The following is a 21,362-nucleotide window of genomic DNA, read 5'->3' as shown; positions in this document are numbered from 1 at the left end:
ATATTACAGAGGGGAAAGGGAAATCTAGAGTGTAACCACCATTTTATGTGGCAGTTGTGCTTTTAACAAGAAGTAGTACTATGTACCAGAAACTAACTATGAAGACTGCATGCACCACAATGCCTGTTCTAATCTGGGGGAGGAGAATGGTGCCTTGTCTTCCCAGAATGAGACATTTTGTAGAGAGAGAGAGTTATATATTTTGGGTTTTTCAGTCCTATCCACATTTTCCCCTCTAATTCACCAGTCCATCTTACTCTTTGATCTCCTGCTTTTCAGAGCGCATACAATGCATCTGGTAAAAGTTCCCCACAGAAATAAAACACAATTCCACCAACTACAATGGCAAAACCACGTGGTGTTTAATAACAATGATAACTTCATGAGGTCCTTACATGCCCTTTCAGGCAATGCTCCCTCTTCCTTAGTGATTGTTGCCACGACCAGTTATGAAAAGCCATATAATTTTTAAATATCTATATGTGTAGTTGCATATATATATATATATATATATATATATATATATATATATATTTATAGAAGATATATTCTCATAAGTCACATTATCAAAACATGCGCAGAATAACCAGCAAAAAAGTTTCAAGCACAGACGTTTTGGAGCTGGAAGACCAAAGGCAAATCTGTTTTGTTTCCGTCCGTTGGGGACTTGCCCCAGGACAGATGGGGTATGAGAGGGTTACCATGGTAGACCCATTTCTTATCCAGCTCTTTCTCCACTCCCACCTGTCTCCCTGAAAAGTCACAGACCTCAATAAATGCCACCCTTAAAGGATGGGGAAAAAAATCTTATGTTCCATCCTTTGTTCAGAAACTAAGAGCAGGAAAAGAAGGTCTTAAGACTGGCTCTTCCTGGTAATCTCTCTGATGCAAAAGCAGTTTCATATATTAAGAATTAAAAAACAAAAAAGAAAACCTAAATTCCAGTCCTTTGGTTACTTTCAAACATGCTTTAATATACCAACCCCCAGCTTCTTATACCCCACTTTCTACCCTCAGACCCACCCACCCCTGAAAAGAGTTTTAAAAAAAGATAATTGCAAAATTATTTTTGAGGCTAATTTTGTAGCTTGGAGGACCCCGGGGACACTTCAGTGATTCCCCACTTCATGCACAGCACTGACTAAATCAGAGAAAAGGAAAAGTAGTTGATATTCACAAAACAGTTTCCACCTCTCACACATAACATGGTTTTTTGGAAACAACAGAAGGAAAGAGAGTAAATTAATACCCAGGGCTCTGTGATTGCCTAAATGGTCTTTGGGACAAAACCCAGACATGAGTAGGTTCCATGGTCTGTCCCTGGCATCTCCAAGATAGGGAGATACAACCTTAGAGACTCCTGCCTGCAACCTTGGAGAAGCCACTGCTAGTCTGTGTAGTCAATACTGAGCTAGATTGACTGGACAGATGGTCTGCCTCGGTATATGGCAGCTTTCTATGTTCCTAACTGTAACTTTTAGGGGGAAAGAACTGGGTAGTGCTTCTTGGAAAGTATCAGATGGCAAAAGAAACAGGGAATAGGTAAGCGTGGCCTAGATTATGTGAAAAGGAGGGAAACTGATTTCAGAGAATACCTAGAATGAACTCTTAGAGGTCCGATTCCTGAGTAATGAAGCTGTATTTGGGTGGTATCCATTCAGAATGAAGGTGAGGCTCACATGATTGAATGCTTCTCTGGACAAAAAGATTCTCTTGCACACAGAAAACGAGTATGCAGGGAGACGAAGCAATACCCAACTCCAGTTCAGAGTGGTTGTTTTGTTTTGGTTTTTGCAGTGAACTGGAACTAAACTTGAACCTAAAATCTCTAGGTTGACTTGAACCTGAACCAGAACTGAGCCACCAAAAAGTGGCAACCTATTCAGAATAAGTGGTTTGATAATTGGTCACTGTTCTTTTTCAAGGAGCGGTAAGGACTCCTCTATGTACCAGCTAGATATGAAGGAAATTATATTTTTCAGTGAGCCACCTGAAAATCAGAGGAACAGCCATAGAGCATGGTAAAAAAACCAAGAACCCAAGGACTGGTACTCTAGTGTTCAAATAGAAAATTCCCACCCAGACGCTTGTTCAGCAGCAACAACGCCTCATTAGACTCAGAGGCCACAACTGTCTGCAAGCGAACTTGTATTATTTGCTTACCATTCTTCTTATGTTGAGTAAGTTAAAGTTTTCCTTTTTGTTATGTTAGGATAGAGTCCCAATGAATTTGGAGGAGGGGAGGTGGATTATTTTACTACTTGAGGCCTTCTCTAAGTGGGCCTTCCTTTTAGGCTGGGCCTAAAGCTTTTTCTTCTCTGGCCACTTAGACTCACAGAGCCTTTCTTCCTAGAAATATAGAAAATCATTGCATATTGCTTGTTCATTTAAATGTACGCTTGAAGGCAAAGTAAGATTAAGTTGTTTTGAAAAAGGAAGGTTATAAAAAAACAAGGCCTAAGGAAGAGTCACAGTTCCTAATTGCTCACAGAACATTTATCATGTTACACTGCAGTAGCGTGAGGGTATAGGGGCATAAAAACAACATTAATTTAAATTATTTTCTTACAGATGTATCCTATTACCTTTTTTGTTTGTATTAAAAATCATTTAAACATTGAACAATGTTCAAGAAGAGAGCCAGCGTAGTGTAGGGGTTAGAGTGTGGGACTAGGACTAGGGAGAGTCAAGTTCAAATCCCCATTTGGCCATGAAACTCACTGGGTGACTCTGGGCCAGTCACTTACCTCTAAGCCTAAACTACCTCACAGGGTTGTGGTGGGGATAACCATAACCATGCCGTAGACCACTCTGGGGTCCTTTGACAAAGAGTGGAATATACATGTATAAACAGATAGACAGCAACCTTTTTCTCAGGATAATAGCTATTATTAAACTCATTTTGTAGATTTACATTGCAAGCAACGTAGGTTTGCTATTCTGCTACATGAAATGTAACCTAAACCAGTTCAAAGGGTCCAAACTGGGTTCCCAATCACTTTTTACATTCGTGCCAGAATGAGAAAGTTTTAAAATGCTGTTGAATCTGAACTGAAATGGAACCCACATTTTAATGGTTCTGCTTCCTCCTATTATGTCAGGGGAATCTCTTCACCCTCACACCCAGTGTTCTAGGTGCAGGGAATTGTTTTGTTTGGGGGAACATTTTTCATTTGAAGGCCCACGGCCACCCCACCGTCACCCAGAATCTGAAGTAGTACAGCCCAGATACATGTTTGCCACCCAGTGAGAAGTAGGCCTGAGGGGTACACTTGAGAGCAATAGCCCCATCGAGAGAAAGTGGGCTGCCACCAAATTCATATAATAAGTCAGGGTGGGGGTGAAGCAATGAAGTGGCATATAGGAAGAAGATATGTATCTCTCACCCTATTTTCCTCCCAAACCTGCTTCCCTTGCCATTTTTCTCCCAGTGGGTATTTAAGACTAGAAGTAAGGAGAACCGGTTTTGGCAGGGGTGGAGAGCACAGGTCGTAGAAACATTCCCTCTAGCCTGCTGGTTGCTTGCTGAATTTCTCCCCCCGCCACCCCAGCTTTCTATGAATTGGGCACGACCTGTGCGCCAACGTATCATATGCGTGTGCTGCTGCCATCATATGTAGATAGCTCCTGCAGGTTAGAAAGCAAAGTTTTCTATCGCTAAGTTCTGTTCTTGAATAGTCTCAACAAACCTTTTCCCTAGTTCTTTATGCTGTATTCACATAAACAATTTTAACGTAATTAATTGCTTGTGCAAGGGGCTGCTCGTGAGTAAGTACCCATCTCCTGCACTATTTTCGTGTCCAGGGGAGGGACAAGGAAAAAGTTTGTACAGAGTATCATTGGAGCACATAGCAAGATTACAGCATTTAAATACAGATTAATTCAGAATAGCTACCATTACCACCGCCACCTAGTTCTGTACCCTTGAATCACATATTAACTTGGGCATTATCACACACGCATGTTGCTTTCCTGATAATTGCAGCATGAAGTGTTGACTTCTTTGTATGACTGAATTATCACAGAGCCAACCACCATCACACAGGAATTTCATAATGCTTCTAAATAACTTTATGCATTTCAGTGGAGTCCGTTTGGACCTTCAGTGCATGAAGTACTGAGTGTACTGTGTACTGAGTTATATAAAAAATGAGAAATCTAGCAATGTACATGGAAGTGTGAACCAGCCCCAGAATACACACAGCGGGGGGGGGGGAATATATCATATAAACACCACTGATTATTTGTACAGGGGGAGCTAATTAATGAGCACTGAGACTACAAATTTAAGTCAGTGAGAAACTGGCTCTCCCCCTGCCCCTGCCCCCACCACCTCAGTCTAGGACTTGGCAGTTTTGCTAGTTTTTACATAAATGGGTGGAGCAAAATGCCCACTCACTTGTATGGAGCAGTGCGCTGCCACTGCCATGGGAAACATCTTCACATAGGAAACAAAATTCTTTTCCTGCCCCAGATCCTTCTGTATCAAAGGCCTGGTGCATGGGTAGATACCATATTTACCCAAATATAAGATGACTTGAAATTTAAGATGATCCTCTGATTCCTAACATCAGAGAACTTGGGGAAAACCCTAGTCTTGGATTCAGGTAAATACAGTATGTGATTGTCCCAACACAGTATTTTCCCAATTTCAGCCCCTTCCTTTTGCTCAGTTTAGTTGTATGAAATAGGAACAGGAGGTTGCAATAGAGAAAACCTTAAAAGGAGGAATTGCCATTCAGTGCATACAGTTCGTTGTGTGGGTGGGGGCAGGTAGGCTAAGGGTAATAGTTTGAGCTATTACCAACTAGCAATATTAATGTCCCACTTGCTACAAGACAGGTGGACAAGAGGACCAGGGTGGATGCAACGACTGTATCATCTCTTGCCATTTTAGGAGTAGTTATAGACAAAAAGGATGTGCTTCCAAGCAGCCTAACCCAGGCGAGGGGAGCACAGCCTGGGTTATGCTGCTTGCGTGCAGCGGCTACGAGCCTCCTCACCCCACTTTGAAGCCTGGCCTTTAGCTGAGGTTAGAGGAGCAAGCATGCCCTTAACCCTGGCCCTGGGATTGTGTGTGTGCTTGGGCTGTTTGCATACACCTAGAGCACCCATCTCACAGGGGTATCCCCCAAAGCAACACACTCATTGTGCTGAATGCACACATTGTCCTGGCCTCTGGAGATCTGCGCTGCTGGGAACAGTGTAGATTGTGTGGGTGTGTGGTGATGCACACAAAGAAAAGCCAGCAATTGTCTGGGGGCAGAAGGTGAGTTAGACCCTGCGTTCCCTTGCGCCTGATCTCCCCATCCTGGGATCATAGTGTGAATAGCCTTGAAGTCTCCTTGTTAATATGTGGCAAAACCTACAGGAGTGTCTGCTATGCAGAGTTTGCAACAGACACAATTTATCCCATTTTCTTACTTTGTTTTTCCTCCATAAAATTTTCTAGCCCAATTTCTATGAGCAATTGCATGCTAAGTGCATGCAGTCTTGGTAGCTGGATCAGGGGAGGAACCACATGCATAGCACCTATCACCTCTGGCATTTACTGATACAGCAAAGGAGCACCGACACTTGGAAGTCTGTTTGATTAAGGTTATCCTGCCAAATATATTGAAACTGAAGTCCAGTATTAAAAAAGAAATCTGAATTTTCTCTATATTAGCTACAGTCCCCCAGTTTAAGAACATGCCTTTCTCTGGAAGAAAAGAGAGGTGGCAGTGCTACGTAACAGCTGAGAAATGGAAAACTTTGAACAGTGGATGCAGTTGACACAGGGTCAGTCAGACATGATGTGAGAGAAATATGAAGTGTTTTTTAAAATGTGAATGTGATGGTGGAAGGCTTATTTAATTAGAGCAGCTGGAGTGTGAGCTTAATCTTTTCCTCTTGGGGTGTTTGTCTGTGAAAAATTGCAATCCCAGCTGCTTTTCTCCCCACAGAGAAAAGATACATATTGTAGGATTTGTTATCTTTTCCCCTGCAGGTGGGAAAGCAGCTGAATGAGTTGATTCCCCCCCCCCCCGAAAAATGACCCACAAGAAAGGTATTAGAAATGTCTCTTCCTCTTATCTCTGCATCCCTCCCCACTCTGATCAAATTTGGAGCCTCCATGACTGCATAAAAATGATAATTAAAAGCTTTTGTGTGTTCTTTAAGTTACCTTTAGTTTGACTCTGAAGTTTCAAGGACATAAATTTCTTCCCTTCCTTTAGGGTTAATTCTGCCTCATCTTTCTTCTTCCTTCATACCAGCTGCTTGAGGTCTGCAGGCAACTGAAGAGCCCACTGAGCTGAAATTCAGTGTGATCTGTAATCCATGCCCTTCACTGGTCTTCCAGCACTTGAGAGACCAGTAAAGAGGGTAGATTATGCATCATAGAAGTGAGTGAGCAGCATGCTTTTGTTGGGGAAAGGAACAATGTAGATCTCTTGCCTGGGGGCCCAGAAAGCCTGGGGTCAGCCTCATCTTTCATGTCAGACTTTATAGATCTGTCCCACCAGGACACTTGGGCAATGCTTTTATTTCCTGTTCCAAATGAATTTTTATAAAACCGAACCACCAGAATTGAAACACAGTAGACAGAGATAAAGCTAGCTAACAAAATATGTCTTATTAGATCAGGGTGTTTAACCTAGTCATGCTCTTTGCCCACTAAGCCCTGTCCAACAGTATTGCTGAATTCATGTGAAGACTGTGGAGTGTTCAGAAAAAGGGAGGGGGCCTCTAATAGGTCGAACCCAAAATAGGAGTGTTATCAAAATGCAGAGCCAGATTTCACTTCATTCACAAAATAAAACTTAGGATACTGTCAATGATTGCAGGGATGGCCCTCTGCAGGCAATGGGCATATACACAGTACAGTGATTTGTGCACTGCCTTCAGGCACCCCAAAATAAGGTCTCATACATATACAAGCAACTGCTAATTCTGTTCATATGACTCTACGATCCAGACCACTTAGTTCAACATGCACTTGTTAGAAGCCCTCTGAATATGGATGTAGAGAAACACTGCAGAATTACTAAACATATTCACTGCATGTCATATTTGAACTGTGTGCACATATATTTTCAGTGGGTGACATGATATGCAGCATTATGGCTCCATTCATGCTGCTCCCCAGGGCTCCTGCAGACTTCCAAGGCTGCCTTGATGCTGTTCTGAAGCTGCTTTTCTGCAACAATGGGGAAACCTTCAGAAACTCTGCTTCTGCCACCGCCGCTGCTTCAGAAGAGCATCAGGGCTGCCTTGGAAGTCTGCAGCAGCCCTGGGGGAAAGGGTTGAAGAGCCGTAACGCTGCACATCAGGTCAGCAGCTGGGTATTGGGGATCCAGTTCTTGTCTTTGCACTACTTGCATGAACTTTAATGAGACCAAACCCTTACAAATACAAATGCTTCCAGTTTAAACGTGATGTGTGTATTCTGTACATGGCTACCACAGCAGTGCAGAAACATTTTTGTTTGAAGGGGTCCTGGTGATTTTGGGGTGATATGGGTTGAATGTGGGTCACTGCAGGGAGGCATTAGCCTTCAAAAATGGGAAGGAAAGTCTTTCACAACTAAAAATACAGTCACTCCACTGCACAGGCACACAATAATTTGGGATCCCTGAGAGTCAATAAATGTGGCACCCACTGACCTAAATGGTTGCTTTTCCAACCAAGTACAGCTTCAAGGCATATCTCCATTTCTGAGCTTTTGACACGACTGCAGCAGAACAGTGGCTTTGGACACGGGAGGGCAGTTCACATGCTGATTACTAGGGTAGGAGATGCTTCCTACCGTAAGTTGGGAGCTGAGCACACTCCCAATTTGCTATCATGTCTTAGATGAAAACACGGTCAGAAGTGGGGATCTTGATCATTTGTCAAGCCCCAGCTGGATAAAAATGATTTTTCTGCCTACCTTTTTCAGAAAGAGAGAGAACAGCTGTGTAGGGTGTGCTCATCCTACTAAGCTGGGGCTTGATGGACAATTAAGCTCCCTGTCTCCAACCTTATTTTTTTATCTAACAGGATCACAAAACAGGAGCATGTCCAACTCCCAAAACTGGATAAGACTTATTTCCTACCCAGTTTATGGCCTGGGGGGAGGGGCTACGGGGGAGTGGAAGAGTTGGGTGGGTTCAGTACTTCCTCCTGCCCATTGCTGCTCTGCTGGGGGGGGGGGCTGCCCCCACCACAACCACCCATGGCTTTACTTCTGATAGCAACCCATGTTCAAAGACATTGGTCAACTGCTGTTGTCATATGTCATTACACCTTGTCTTAACAACTTTTATATCTTCAGTTCATCTGCTGTTCATGACATTAGGTAGAATCATTCAGAATATGCTTTTACACTACTCCCATTCAGTTCAGTGGGAGACTAATTGAGGACAACTTCCAGAATGAAAACGTGTGCCACGATACACGTATCAGTCTTTAAGGTGCCACAAGACTCTTTATTGTTTCTGTTGGAACAGATGGATGCAGCTAGCTCCTCTGGAGTTTGTCCCAAAGAAGTGAGCCCATTGCCCTTGAGGGCCTGGAGTGCAGCTCCAGGAGACGGCTGCCGCTGAGGAATGATTCTATTCTGAGGCCAAGTCTAACTGAGGGAGGTCCTTCTGTATCCAGGGAAACATTTGGTAATGGTATAAGGACAGAGCTGAGCCTTCCCCAGTGCCACCACCCTAAATGCAGCAGGCAACATATAAATCAAATTATAAATAAATAAATAAATAAATAAATGGGAAAGTTTTTAGGTTTATAAAAAGGCCATATCCTTTTGGAAAAAAGTTAAACGGAGTTTAATTGTCCTGAAATGATGATGTTTTTATAGACATCTCTCCCAGGATATGAATGTGATCTCTCCAAAAGGACTTCCTAGAAGTGGACGGCAGAACTCTACAGTCTGAGTCTCTGTTCCACTCTACCAAAATGCTCTGTAGGATTCCTCCTCTCCTCCCCAAAGTAGTCTACCTCTCTCTCCTGTTGTTTCTTACAATTTCCCATGTAATGTGTCCCTCTATATCACCTTTCAGACAGAGAAAAATATACATCTCCCAAACATTTGTCACATGAGATTATCAAGTGCACAAGTTGCTTGCATTTTTTTAAAGAAGACAATAAAATAACAGAGCTAAACAAGATGAGCCACTTGTCTCAAGTCCAGTGAATGCCAAGATGACAGCAGGATACATTTACACTGAAATAGAATTACCGTAAACATCCAGGTTTAGTCCTGGTCCTGGATAGGCACGTGGAGCAGAATGGTTTGGAGGAAAGAAGAAGCAGGCTGCCTGAATCTCCCCCTCCCCTCACAATACTGGGAACATCCCAATGCTTTCTGGTTATTCTGAAGGCTCCAAAATGTTGGGGTAACTGGAATCTGATTCATTCTTTCATCTGCAGAGAAGAATCCCTCTGCACATCCTTGTTTCCACGTCATCATTGCTGTCAGATTTCCCCCCTACTGACTGATAGCCAGAACGCAGCAATTAAGATAAATGCAGGAACATGAGGTTTCGCCCTCATATTCAGAGCAGTGCTGTATCCAACCCTCTTAGCCTTCAGAGGTTGGCACCATTGCATGTAAACATTTTATTTTTTTAAAGAAGAGAGAAAGATGGCCTCCCTCGTGCTCAGAAGCTGAGCGGTCTTCCCACTCGAGGAGCCAGGAAGAGCTAAGGAAATGGGGACAGGGACGAGAAGGATTGCCCAAAGGCTTTTCTTTCATGCATTTGCTGTGATTGCTCCTGCCTGAACACTTGTCCATTGTCACGACAGCATTTCCAAGGAAAGTGCAGTGGAGAGGGAAGACTCAGCCTCTTGGCTTTTGAAACATATGAACTGAAGAACTCCCTCTATTCTTCATCAAAAGTGCACGGACAGAAGTGTCCCATTCATCTCCCCCATTCCTGATGACGTCTGGATGCAAACCAGTGGTTACCTTCTGGTCCCACGATCTTCCTCTAAATGGCGGGTCCCAAATCCGGGTAAGCACAGCACTGTAGTGGTTCACTCCTCAAACCTGTAGCAAGCAGCTTCACGGAAAATAGTTTAGTGACAAGCCACTCTTGAATATTGGGTGAAAAGAACAAATCCAGCTTGGAGAAATACTTCCAGAGAGGCAGAGACAGGGCCATGTCCAGAAGGATCCCCTTCACCAGCTAGTCCTAAAGTCACATTTGGCTAGAGATTGTTTGACATAAGCTTCTGCCACTTCAATAATGACCACATGCTTTTGGTTGATTATAGCAAATTAAAAAAATTGTTCCACATCTTTATTTTCTCCCACCTTTTATTCTCCACAAAAGCCTGGAGATGCAGAGAGGATAAAAATGTGGTTTTAAATATTTAGTTATAAGCCCTCTTTGCTTGCAGTGCCAAAGATGCAGCTGAGAAGCAGGAACAACTTTAGACAAAAGTGTATTGCCCGCAAACTGACTTGTCATTCACAAAAACCAAACCAGACCTTTAAAAATGAGGATAACGCCTCCCTCTGCCAAAATTGTATTTGCTTTCCTCATTCCTAATGGAGATGAGGCCTGAGAAATATTTACACTGTCAACAGAATAAATGAACTAGAAGAGAAAGAAGGAGAGATAAATGAGTGGACAGAGTGAACTGCTCTCTTCTCAGACTCTGCTTCATCGACATTTTGGCACCACAGAGGGCTGGTAATACTAGGAAAGGAGCATTACCTCACGCCAGGTAGCACCCAGGCTGTTCCCTCTGCTAGCCTCTACTTAAACAACTATAACCTGGAAATATAAAAATGTAGGGGGAAAGCAACAGACATCCTAATGTAAACTGGAAAACTGTGATTTTTGAAGCTTGAATGTGCCTGCTTTCCCTCCCTGATCTCTCATCCTTGTGTTCCCTGCATACAGCTAGAAAAAGGAAAGGACTCCGGGTCTGCATAAAATATACAAATGGCAGATGACCCCCCCGCCCCTTTCCCAACCCTGCATGCAGTGCACAATATTAAATAAGGGGGAAAACCCCTCTCCAGCTCCCAGGCAGGCAGCGATGACAGAGGGCACATAAGGAGGATTTCAACGGAGATTGACACACATGTACTGGAGAATGAGCTTTGGACTGGACTCAGAGCAACTCTGTCCACATCATAGGAGAGTCAGTACCCACAGAGCCTCACCTCTGGTTCTGGTGCGTGCTTTGGATCCACAGAGTAACTCTTTCCACACCACAGAACTCAGGGCCTTTAATGCAGAGCTTCTCTCTCCAGATAGTACCTCATTTAATAAGCAGACTCGATGACTAGGCCTGGGGCTGGCCTTTTTGTCATAAATGTGATCACAAAGCCACACATCCTCACAATTCCCATTCCACAGCACTTCCTCACCTGCAGTCCAAAATTCTTATCTGTATCTGCAGGGCCTTAGATCCTAACAGCCAAAGCAGACAGCGGCAGCATCTCTTGGTCACTCTGTTAAGCTGGAATCTGCACCTGAAAAGCCACATCCCTTCTGCCAGCACAACCGGTATCCAGTCAGTGATGTTCACGTGATGCGCCATCTTACATTCCCTGAGGTCCCTGTGCCTGTGTGTCCAAGGCAGTGGGTCTTGAGGTTTCAGCCCAACATGTGCAGAAGGAAAAGGGGACTTGGCATTGCCCCAGCACTTTCAGTTCTTTCCATAAGACTAACACAAACCAAAACAAAACCCAAACAAACAAGTGTGCTCATGTGCCCGGGAATTCGAGGAGCTGGAGAGGGGTTTCCCTATCAGTTTCCCCCACCCGTGTTTCCCATGCATAATGGCAAACGGTTCCTCAATGGCAGCGTCAGTTGTTGGCTTCACCTTCCTCCTCATCAAAAGACTGTACCCCAGATGAGGTGACATCAGAGACTTTGCGGCTGAGCGCAGCAGGCTCTGGCTCCTCCCGGGGCGAGAGAGACTCTAGGTCCCGGCATACAACATCGTCCTCCTCTGGCGAGGGCTTCTTGTTCAATAGTGGGGCTTTTTCCAGCAAGGGATTGCCTTCCTCCTCTGTGTGAACACCCACAAATGTGCTGGATTCAGCACTGCCGCCGCCACTGCCACTGCCACTGCCACCGCCGCTTCCTCCACTAGGAACTGTCTGAACAGGCCATACATCCACAAGGCCAGTATTTGGGAGCAGAGCTTGTTGCAGTTGTTGTTGTTGTTGCTGCTGCTGCTGCAGTTGCTGCTGCTGCAGCTGCAACAGTTGGTGTTGCTGGATGAGGTTGTTTTGGATCAGAACACTCTCTTGCAGGTTGGGCTGGGACTCTTCAAAGTTCTGGCCCTGATAGGAGCCAGTAGCTGGGGAAGCAATGAGGGACTGGTCACTGGTCTCCCAGGCATCAGATGAACCCAGGCAGTACATGCCCTGTGAGACATAGGAGTGAGGCCAGCTGTCATACTGTGCCTGGGCCAGGTGATCTGCAGAGAGCGGAGGGGAGAGAAAGGACAAGCATGAAAAGGAGGGAGGCAGGAAAAGGAAAGAGAGTCAGAGAAGGCCAAAATGAAGAGCAGAGCAGATGAGGTTAAACAAAAAGCCTTCATAGTGGGGCAGGAGAGGAACCCCCTTTTGTTCAATCATGTCGTGATCGGTTAGGGAATTTGCAGCCTGTCTGCTAGGCTCAGTGAATAGTGGTCACCATGAACTTATTTTCACCAAGGTGGTAAACCTATGGTCTGGACTATTTTACTCACGCTGCAGGTGGGGACTCACAAGACAAAAAATGTGGAAAACTAGCATGCCAGGAAAAAAGACTAGAACCTTTCTCTGGATCATCTAGGTGTTGTTGTTGTTGTTTTTAACATGAAGGGATGTTTTTGTTTGTTTATGGGGGCATATTCCATTATGTGGGCCCCCACCTTGTACAGAAGTGGTACAACCCAGACACAGTTTTGTCACTTCAGTGAGCAATATGCCTGTTCCCTTTGGGGACAGGTGTGAGAACCATAGTTCCCACTCAGGTTCTATGGTTAATCACCTCAAGATAGAGGTGATTAAAGCAGCAGCAACAATCGAAAGGTGAAGTGTGCCGTCAAGTCAATTTTGAGTCCTGGGGCAACAATCTAGACCAGTATTATTATCCTCATATTGAAAAAAAGGGTAGAGCAGAGAACTCTCCACCCCCACCATCTAGAAGGCCAGTACTCACCCTGGTTCTCCATCATTTCCTGGTAGTTCTCACTGTAATTGCCAGCTTGGTTCTCCTGGTTGGAGTTGACACTCATATCCTCGCCATCCATGGAAGACCATGCCATGAGCGTGGCTTCTGAGATAGCAAACTGCTGCATTACCCCTGCAATTACAGAGAGCCAGAGAAAAGGACAATGTTGTATGAAGTCATTCCTGTTCCATAACATATAGGGGCAATTCACAAGACCGTGTGGGTGGGTGGAGGCAGGCTACAACCTACCTTCCCCCAGACAACGCTCTTAGCTCTGCTAAGAAGCCATGCACCCACATGACCTGAGCTGCCAGGAGCAGTGCAGAGCAACAGAGGCTAGAACTTGTTATCCTGGCCTCTGAGTATCCTGCAGTGCACCTCACCCCAAATGCAGTGCACTGGGGGATGTCTTGCACTGACATACGATCCTGGCAGCTGGGTCAAGGGCATGATTGAGCCCTTAGCCTCGGATAAGAGCCGGGCTTCGGCACTAGGTTTGGCACCACTGAGATCTGCTTAGTTTCTGGAGGTTCTCACGGGCAGCCAAGCCCTGGCTTGGGTGCTCATGAGAACAACCTGGTAATATAACTTAGCCAGTGCTATTAGACTGTGCTATTTCCAGTGCTATTAGACTGTAAATGTCCTCACTCCCACCAGTGACAACCAGTGATGTGGAGCAGGGGGTACAGAATCAGGTACATTCTACTACATGTTATGCAGGGAAACTCAACATGGAGATGTTGGGGGTAGTAGATTGTTCTGAGCAATCTTGATAATGTACTCAGAGTCCATTCTTCAGCATGGATATCTTCCTGTCTCATGCCTTCTCTGAAATGCCTCTCAACTCAAGGCATTTTCACTCTGTTTTGGAATCAGAAAGCTGGAAAGAATAAAAGTTAATGGTCTCCCCGAAATGGCAGGGCCATCACCATCTAAGAGCCAGCGTGGTGTAGTGGCTAGAGTGCTGGACTAGGACCGGGGAGACCCGAGTTCAAATCCCCATTCAGCCATGAAACTAGCTGGGTGACTCTGGGCCAGTCACTTCTCTCTCAGCCTAACCTACTTCACAGGGTTGTTGTGAAAGAGAAACGCAAGTATGCAGTACACCGCTCTGGGCTCCTTGGAGGAAGAGCGGGATATAAATGTAAAATAATAATAATAATAAATAATAATCCTGTGGAGGACGGGAGTCCTCCGCAGCTTCATTATGGGTGACAATATGAGGACTGAAAGGAAATGTGTCACTAGGGACGTGGTATCACCCTCCAGATCAAAATGCTAAGAGTAAGCTGGAGTTGGGGAAGCAAATCAGAGAGGTATCAAAAAAGGCAGAGCTGTAATAATGGGTGAATTCAATTACCACCACATAGATTGAGCAAATTCACATGCAGGTATTGACAGATAGGCCAGATTTCTAGACATGCTAAATGACTGTGCCTTAGAACAGTTGGTTGCAGAACCAACCAGAGATAAGGTGAACTTGGACTCAATCCTGAATGGTGCCCAGGACCTGGTGTGAGATGTCAGAGTTGGAGAACTCTTGCAGAGCAGTGACCATAGTGTGATCCAATTCAGCTTGTATGCAAGTAGGGTATTGCCAAGGAAGTCCAACACAGAAACTTTGGACTTCAGAAGATGAATCTTTTCAAAAATGAGGGGACTGTTAAAAAGGAAGCTGAAAGGGAACATCAGGGAGGGTCAAATCACTCCAGAAAGCATAGAACTTATTTAAAACCACAATAATGAGCCACTAGGTTCAGGCCCAGCGTGGCCAACAAGTAGAGTCAGGGAAGCTATAAAAGGGAAGGAGACTTCCTTTGGAATATGGAAGTACTGACCAAATGAAGAGAACAGAAAGGGACATAAAACTCTGGCAAAAGAAATGCAAGGAGACAATAAGGGATGCAAAAAGAGAGTGAGGAGCATATAGCTAGAAGTGTCAAGGGGAATAACAAAAACTTATTTAAATATACCAGAAGCAGGGTGGCGGTTGGACCCTTAGGTGATGAGGGTGTGAAAGGGATTATTAAGGAGATTGCAGAGAAACTGAATGTGTTCTTTGCATCTATTTTCACAGCGGAAGATGCTGACCATATACCCACTCTGGAACTGAGCTTCTCAGGCTTAGAGGCTGAAGAACTGGGCTAATTTGCGGTGACAAGAGAGAATATTCTAAATTGTCTTGAAAAACAAAAAATCAACTAATTGCAAAGCCAGATGGCATCTAGCCAAGAGTTCTGAAGGAACTCAAATGTGAAATTGCTGATCTCCTAGGAAAAATGCGTTACTTGTCCCTACAATCAGGCTCTGTGCCAAAGGACAGGAAAGTAGCTCATGTAACTCCGATTTTCAAAAAGGGATCCAGGGGGGATCCGGGAAACTACAGGCTGGTTAGCTTAACTTCTGTGGTAAATTGATGGAAAGCATACTGAAGAATTGTCAATCATATAGAAAAACGGGCCTTGCTAAAGGAGAACCAGCATGGCTTCTACAAGGGCAAGTCTTCCCTCACTAACCTTTTGGAGTTCTTTGAAAGTGTCAATAGGCATGTGGATAAAGGTGATCTGGTTGACTCAGTATTCTTGGACTTCCAAAAAACATTTGACAAAGTTCTCCACCAAAGGCTCTTGAGTAAACTTAGCTATGGCATAAGGGGACAGGTTCATGTGTGGATTGGTAACTGGTTGAAGGACAGGAAACAGAGGGTAGGAATAAATGGACAGTTTTCACAATGGAGGGAAGTAAGAAGTGGGGTCCCCCAGGAATCTGTATTAGGACCATATGCTCTTTAACTTATTCATAAATGATGTGGAAGTTGGGGTAACCAGCAAAGTGGCCAAATTTGCAGATGACAATAAACTATTTAGGGTACTAAAACCAAATCCAAAACAAATTGTGAGAAGCTCCAAAAAGATCTCACCAAACTGGGTGAGCGGGCAACAAAATTGTAAATGTGGCACAATGTAAGCAAATGTAAAGAGATGCATATTGGGGCAAAACCCTGCAACTTCACGTATACACTGATGGGGTCTGAGCTGTCAGTGACTGACATAAATGGACAGATTTCGCAATGGAGGGAAGAAAGAAGTGTGGTCCCCCAGGGATCTGTACTGGGACCAGTGCCCATTAACTTGTTCATATGTGATCTAGAAGTTGGGGTAAGCAGCAAAGTGGCCAAATTTGCAGATGGCAATAAATTATTTAGGGTAGTGAAATCCACAACGAATTGTAAGGAACTCCAAAGGATCTCTCCAAAGAGGGGGAGTGGGTGACAAAATGGCAAATGCGGTTCAATGTAAGCAAGTGTAAAGTGATTTCTATTGGAGCGAAAAAACCCAACTTCCCATATACACTGATGGGGTCTGAGCTGTCAGTGAATTACCCTGAGAGAGATCTTGGGGTCATGGTGGACAGCTCATTGAAAAACCTGTGAAAAAGCTAATTGTGTGGCAGCTGTGAAAAAGGCCAATTCCATACTAGGAATTATTGGGAAGGGGATTGAAAATAAAGAGAGCCAGCGTAGTGTAGTGGCTAGAGTGCCAGACTAGGACCGGGGAGACCCAAGTTCAAATCCCCATTCAGCCATGAAACTAGCTGGGTGACTCTGGGCCAGTCACTCTCTCTTAGCCTAATCTACTTCATGGGGTTGTTGTTGTGAGGAGAAACCTAAGTATGTAGTACACCGCTCTGGGCTCCTTGGAGGAAGAGCGGGATAGAACATGTAAAAATAAATAAATTTTTTTTTAAAACTGCTATTATAATGCCCTTATACAAAACGATGGTGCAGTCACATTTGGAGTACTATGTACAGTTCTGGTCACCTTATCCTAAGAAGGACATTGTAGAACTGTAAAAGGTACAGAAGAGGGCAACCAAGATGATCAGGGGCCTGGAGCACCCTCTTTATGAGGCAAGGCTACAGTATCTGTGGCTTTTTAGTTTGGAAAAAAGGTGACTATGGGGAGACATGATAGAGGTGTATAAAATTATGCATGGAGTACAGAGAGTGGACAGAGAGAAGTGTATCTCCCTTTCTCACAGCACTAGAATCAGGAGTCATCCCATGAAACTGAAGGCCAGGAAATTTAGGATTGACAAAAGGAAGTACTTTTTCCACATAGTACATAATTCATCTATGGAATTCTCTGCCATGGGATTTGATGATGGCTAGTAACTTGGATGGCTTTGAAAGGAGCTTGGACAAATTCATGGAAGACAGGCCTATCGATGGCCACTAGTCTGGTGGCTATAGGCTACCTCCAGCCTCAGAGGCAAGCTACCTCTAAATACCAGTTGCAGGGGAGCAACAGCAAGAGAGAGGGCATGCACATACCTCTTGCCTGTGGGCTTCTCAGAGGCATCTGGTGGGCCACTGTGTGAAACAGGATGCTGGACTAGATAGGCCTTGGGCCTGATCCAGCATGGCATGTTCTTATCAGTCCCATGCTCCCAAGATCTATTTACACAACCCAGACCAGACCAGAAATAAAGAGAAAGTGCATTCAGAGCAAAATGCTCCAGGTGACTCAAGCTAAGCCGCATGGTCCTGGTCCTCGTTCCCACTTCCTCCTCCCTCCTCCTCCAGGAACCAGACACTGATGGATTACAAAAGAGTAGTGACATACCTGCAAGGAATCGGGCCTCTTTCTCCCCATCGCTCAGGTCTGAGTAAGCATCGGCATCCTTGCGCACAGTTTCGTGAGTATGCTGCTGCTGGCTGGTGCCTTGGCCCCAGCCCTGCCACTCAATCATGTGCGCAACACGGCCCTGGCCCATAGCAGTGGGCTTGGTGACGTGATCCTTCATGCTGCGGGATATCCCTAAGGCGCCAGACATTAGAAAACAAAAAGGGGCTATAATACAGTTCCGGAGCCATTTGTCAGATCATCCTTGGACGGGCCTGCTTTTACCCACTTCTCCCCATCCCTACCCTTTTCACACAAACAAATCATTCCATGCTAAATCAGCAAAATTTGGCATACAAGCGTTTCATCACAGTCACTGATTTTGTTGAACATTTTCAGAGACCTTATATATGTTGAAATGTATCTACAGCCTCCCCTCACCCCACCCCAAATAAAATTCTACCACTGGAGGCCACACCCTCTGAAAATTAATGGCACTTAAGTTAGTCATGATTGACTTCTCCCATGGATGACTAACTTCAGCCCCATTCATTTCTTAGGATACAACCCAGTGGACTGTAATATCAAGACTGCTTTTTGCAGTTGCTAAATGCATCTATCCGGCAGCAGCGATATAGGAAGATGCTGAAAGGCATCATCTCATACTACGCGGGAGGAGGCCATGGGAAACTGCCAAAGACCACCACAGGGCTCTGTGGTCGCCAGGAGTCGACACCGACTTGGTGGCACAACTTTACCTTTAAATACATGCTGAACTACCAGATAAGTGCATTTTGAACATGATAGTACTTGGCACACAAGCTAATATGGAAGGACAAGGGATTTTTGTATTTTTCAAAATTTTCTGCAGCCGAAAACATGATGAGGCTGTTCTCACAACCAGCCTAAGCCTGCCTGGGCTGGTTGTGAGAAGTGGCGGGAATCTCGCGGATCCCTCTGCTCCCCGCCCACTTAACCCCCTTAACAAACCTGGCTTTTAGCTGAGGTTAATATAGTGCTCTCATACCCTCACCCCAGCTACCGGGTACTGTGTGATTCCTTGGGCTTTGTGTAGCCCGAGGAGTCATAGAGATGGGTGCATAGAGTGCCTATCTGATGGGGAAATTCCCAGTGAAACACATGTGCTGCACGTTGCATTGAGGGATGCCTGGAGGCTGGAACAAGTTCCAGCCCCGGATCGCTCCACCCTGCTCTGTGCTTTATGGAGCTGCACAGAGCAGGGCTGTCTGTGTGGGCGTGTGGGACATGCTGAGAAAGGAAAGTTCGGTCAGCTGCGGGGAAGGTAGGTTAAGTGCAGCCTTCCTGCCATGCCCTCCCAGCCCACCCAGGACAATCGTATGAATCACCCCAATGCGTACATGAGTATATTATAATGAAATGTGCTAGGCAAATCCTTTATTACAGTCTTTGACCAAATGTAACTGGGTGAACTGATCACTAGCAGGTGAATAAACATAAACAAAGCATTACTGCCCTTGCACACAGGAGAGAATGGGTGCAGAAATTTCTGAAAATTTGGAAATGTCCTAAATGCGTGGTTGTCAATTACTGATGTATTTCTACTAGTTTTGGCACACACCACTCTAAGTTTTTAAAGGAGATTTTGAGCTTCAAAACAAGCCTTTAATTACTGCTATAGGCAGAGTTCATCTCATTCTATGGCAAAAAGAATTAGCACATGTTTTATGGGAAATATGCCCTTGGATACATTTTGGAGGAGTGTGGCCTTACGTTATTTTTATCCTGACTATAGTTACATGCATGACAACTCTGGAAAATTTCAGCAAAATCCATGGCTATTATGCAGACCTTGCTTGTTGATTTGGCATAGGATGCTCCAAGTCCTGCCTTTACATGGGTTGTCCTACTCGTGGGGAAAGGGTCAGCATACATATAGCATGGGACCTCACAATTGCACAGGGTTAACATCTTTTTAAACCCAACAAGCTATGGACTATGAAACCATCACATCAAAGGGGCTAAATGAACTGGATATCAAGGAACACACTGGGGCCACAGTATAACTGCAGGTATTTGGTCACATTGCTTTAATTATTGATTAGAACTTTGGAAAATAGGCCACTAATATCTCATAGTCTTTCTAGTCCCCTAATAAACTACACACAGACTAATTCTAAGCGTTTTCATATTCCTACAGAAACAAGATCGCTTTCATACATTCTTTCAAAAGCAGAAGATCTTGGCTGCCTCTAAAAGCACCCCCACAAAAAGATTTTTGAATTGAAGACAAGATTAATTGCAATTTGCTCAGGCACATTTCATTCTGTTTTCACAGAATGCATCAACAAACGTTGTCCATAATACATTTTCTACTTCTTATAATCAGAGCTCATGAAACATGAACAGTTCATAACAATTACGAATGGGACAACAGTCCAGTGTCAAATTATTTCATATACCGCCATGTATTGTACAGGCTAAACATGTTAATCTATCACTCACCAATAAAGTGCAGGACTGTTTAGTGCCAGAGCTTTTCCTGCCCTAAAGCTTAAGTGAGAGGGACTCACTAATCACTTTACTGATAGTTCATTATGCCACTCGTTTTCCTTCCTAAGCCTTAGCTCTATGAATCCCCCTCTATGAATTCCTCCATTTCCACACATGCACCCTAGCTGGAATTGCACTGTGTGACAGGTTGGGTAGAAATGAAAGGGAGTCAACCCAAACCCAAAAACTAGTCCACAGAGGTTCCTCTCCAGAGAACCCAGACTTAACCAAAATTAAATATCTTTTGGTTGTCTTGAATCTGAGCCAGAACCAAGTGCCTAAACACAAAAAATAATGACTTCAAAATAAATGGTTCAGTAATCAGGCACTTGGTCTCCAACTGTATGATTCATATTTTATTTAAAGTTTTTTTAAACCCTTCTGTATATATTTCATTAATAAAGTACTATTAAAATATCAAAAAACCCCAATTAGAAATAATAGTCTACATAATGAGGAAAATTACTCAATTGATATCTCATTGACGTTAAAAGGGCAAGTTAAGAAACTCAATGGGACTACTTTAAGTAATTTCCCTCGTGTCAACCAATAGATATTTTTCTCACAATAAATAGCTCTCATTCAGATGTCACACAGAGCCTCCAGCACATGTGCTCGCTCTTCTCCTTTGCACACAAGAGGAGGAAGAATTCTATTTCCAATCTTGGTTCCAAGCAAGCTAGAAACTCTCATTACATGCCCACTGGGTGATCCCCAGCTTATTCTAGACAGAGTTCGAGAATAGACTAGGATCTGAAGCCAAGATACAATTCCAGAATTTATTTTGAAACTCTGGCTAAAATAAGCCAGGATTTCCTAATTTCAGATAACATGAGATCCTGAGTTTTTCTAAGCCAGGATTGGGAGTAGAATCCTTCCTCCGAGCAAAGATAAGGGGGGAGTGCAAGTGCCCAAGGCTAAGGCATGTCACCAGGATTCAATCCTAGCGCCATTTAATGTCTGAACCAGGTCACTGTATTCCTTTTATAGAGATGCACTGCAGGCACAGGAGTTTGATATTATTCTGTGAAATGTTTTTGAACTGATTCAG

At 44.2% G+C, this 21,362-nt stretch overlaps 1 protein-coding gene across 8 annotated transcripts in view; it reads right to left on the bottom strand.

Annotated features, from left to right (window-relative positions):
* The window catches only part of FAM131B (family with sequence similarity 131 member B), a 102,670-nt gene that overhangs the window by 9,371 nt on the left and 71,937 nt on the right, over window positions 1–21,362 (bottom strand). For 4 of the 8 annotated variants that reach the window (XM_053300585.1, XM_053300588.1, XM_053300587.1 and 1 more), the window contains exons 5-7: window positions 17,780–17,987; window positions 13,143–13,286; window positions 339–12,414 (exon numbers count right to left, since the gene is read on the bottom strand). In XM_053300585.1, the coding sequence (XP_053156560.1) occupies window positions 11,795–12,414; window positions 13,143–13,286; window positions 17,780–17,987 (972 nt within the window). In that variant the 3' untranslated portion in view covers window positions 339–11,794. Of the gene's footprint in view, window positions 1–338; window positions 12,415–13,142; window positions 13,287–17,779; window positions 17,988–21,362 lie in introns of those variants that run through there. The other 4 variants (XR_008317237.1, XR_008317238.1, XR_008317236.1 and 1 more) reach the window with 3 other exon arrangements.

This window comes from Hemicordylus capensis, chromosome 2, assembly GCF_027244095.1.
Source record: "Hemicordylus capensis ecotype Gifberg chromosome 2, rHemCap1.1.pri, whole genome shotgun sequence".
Classification (NCBI taxonomy): Eukaryota; Metazoa; Chordata; class Lepidosauria; order Squamata; family Cordylidae; genus Hemicordylus; species Hemicordylus capensis.
Note: the sequence above shows the minus strand (reverse complement) of the source record. Positions and strands in the feature narration are given on the sequence as shown.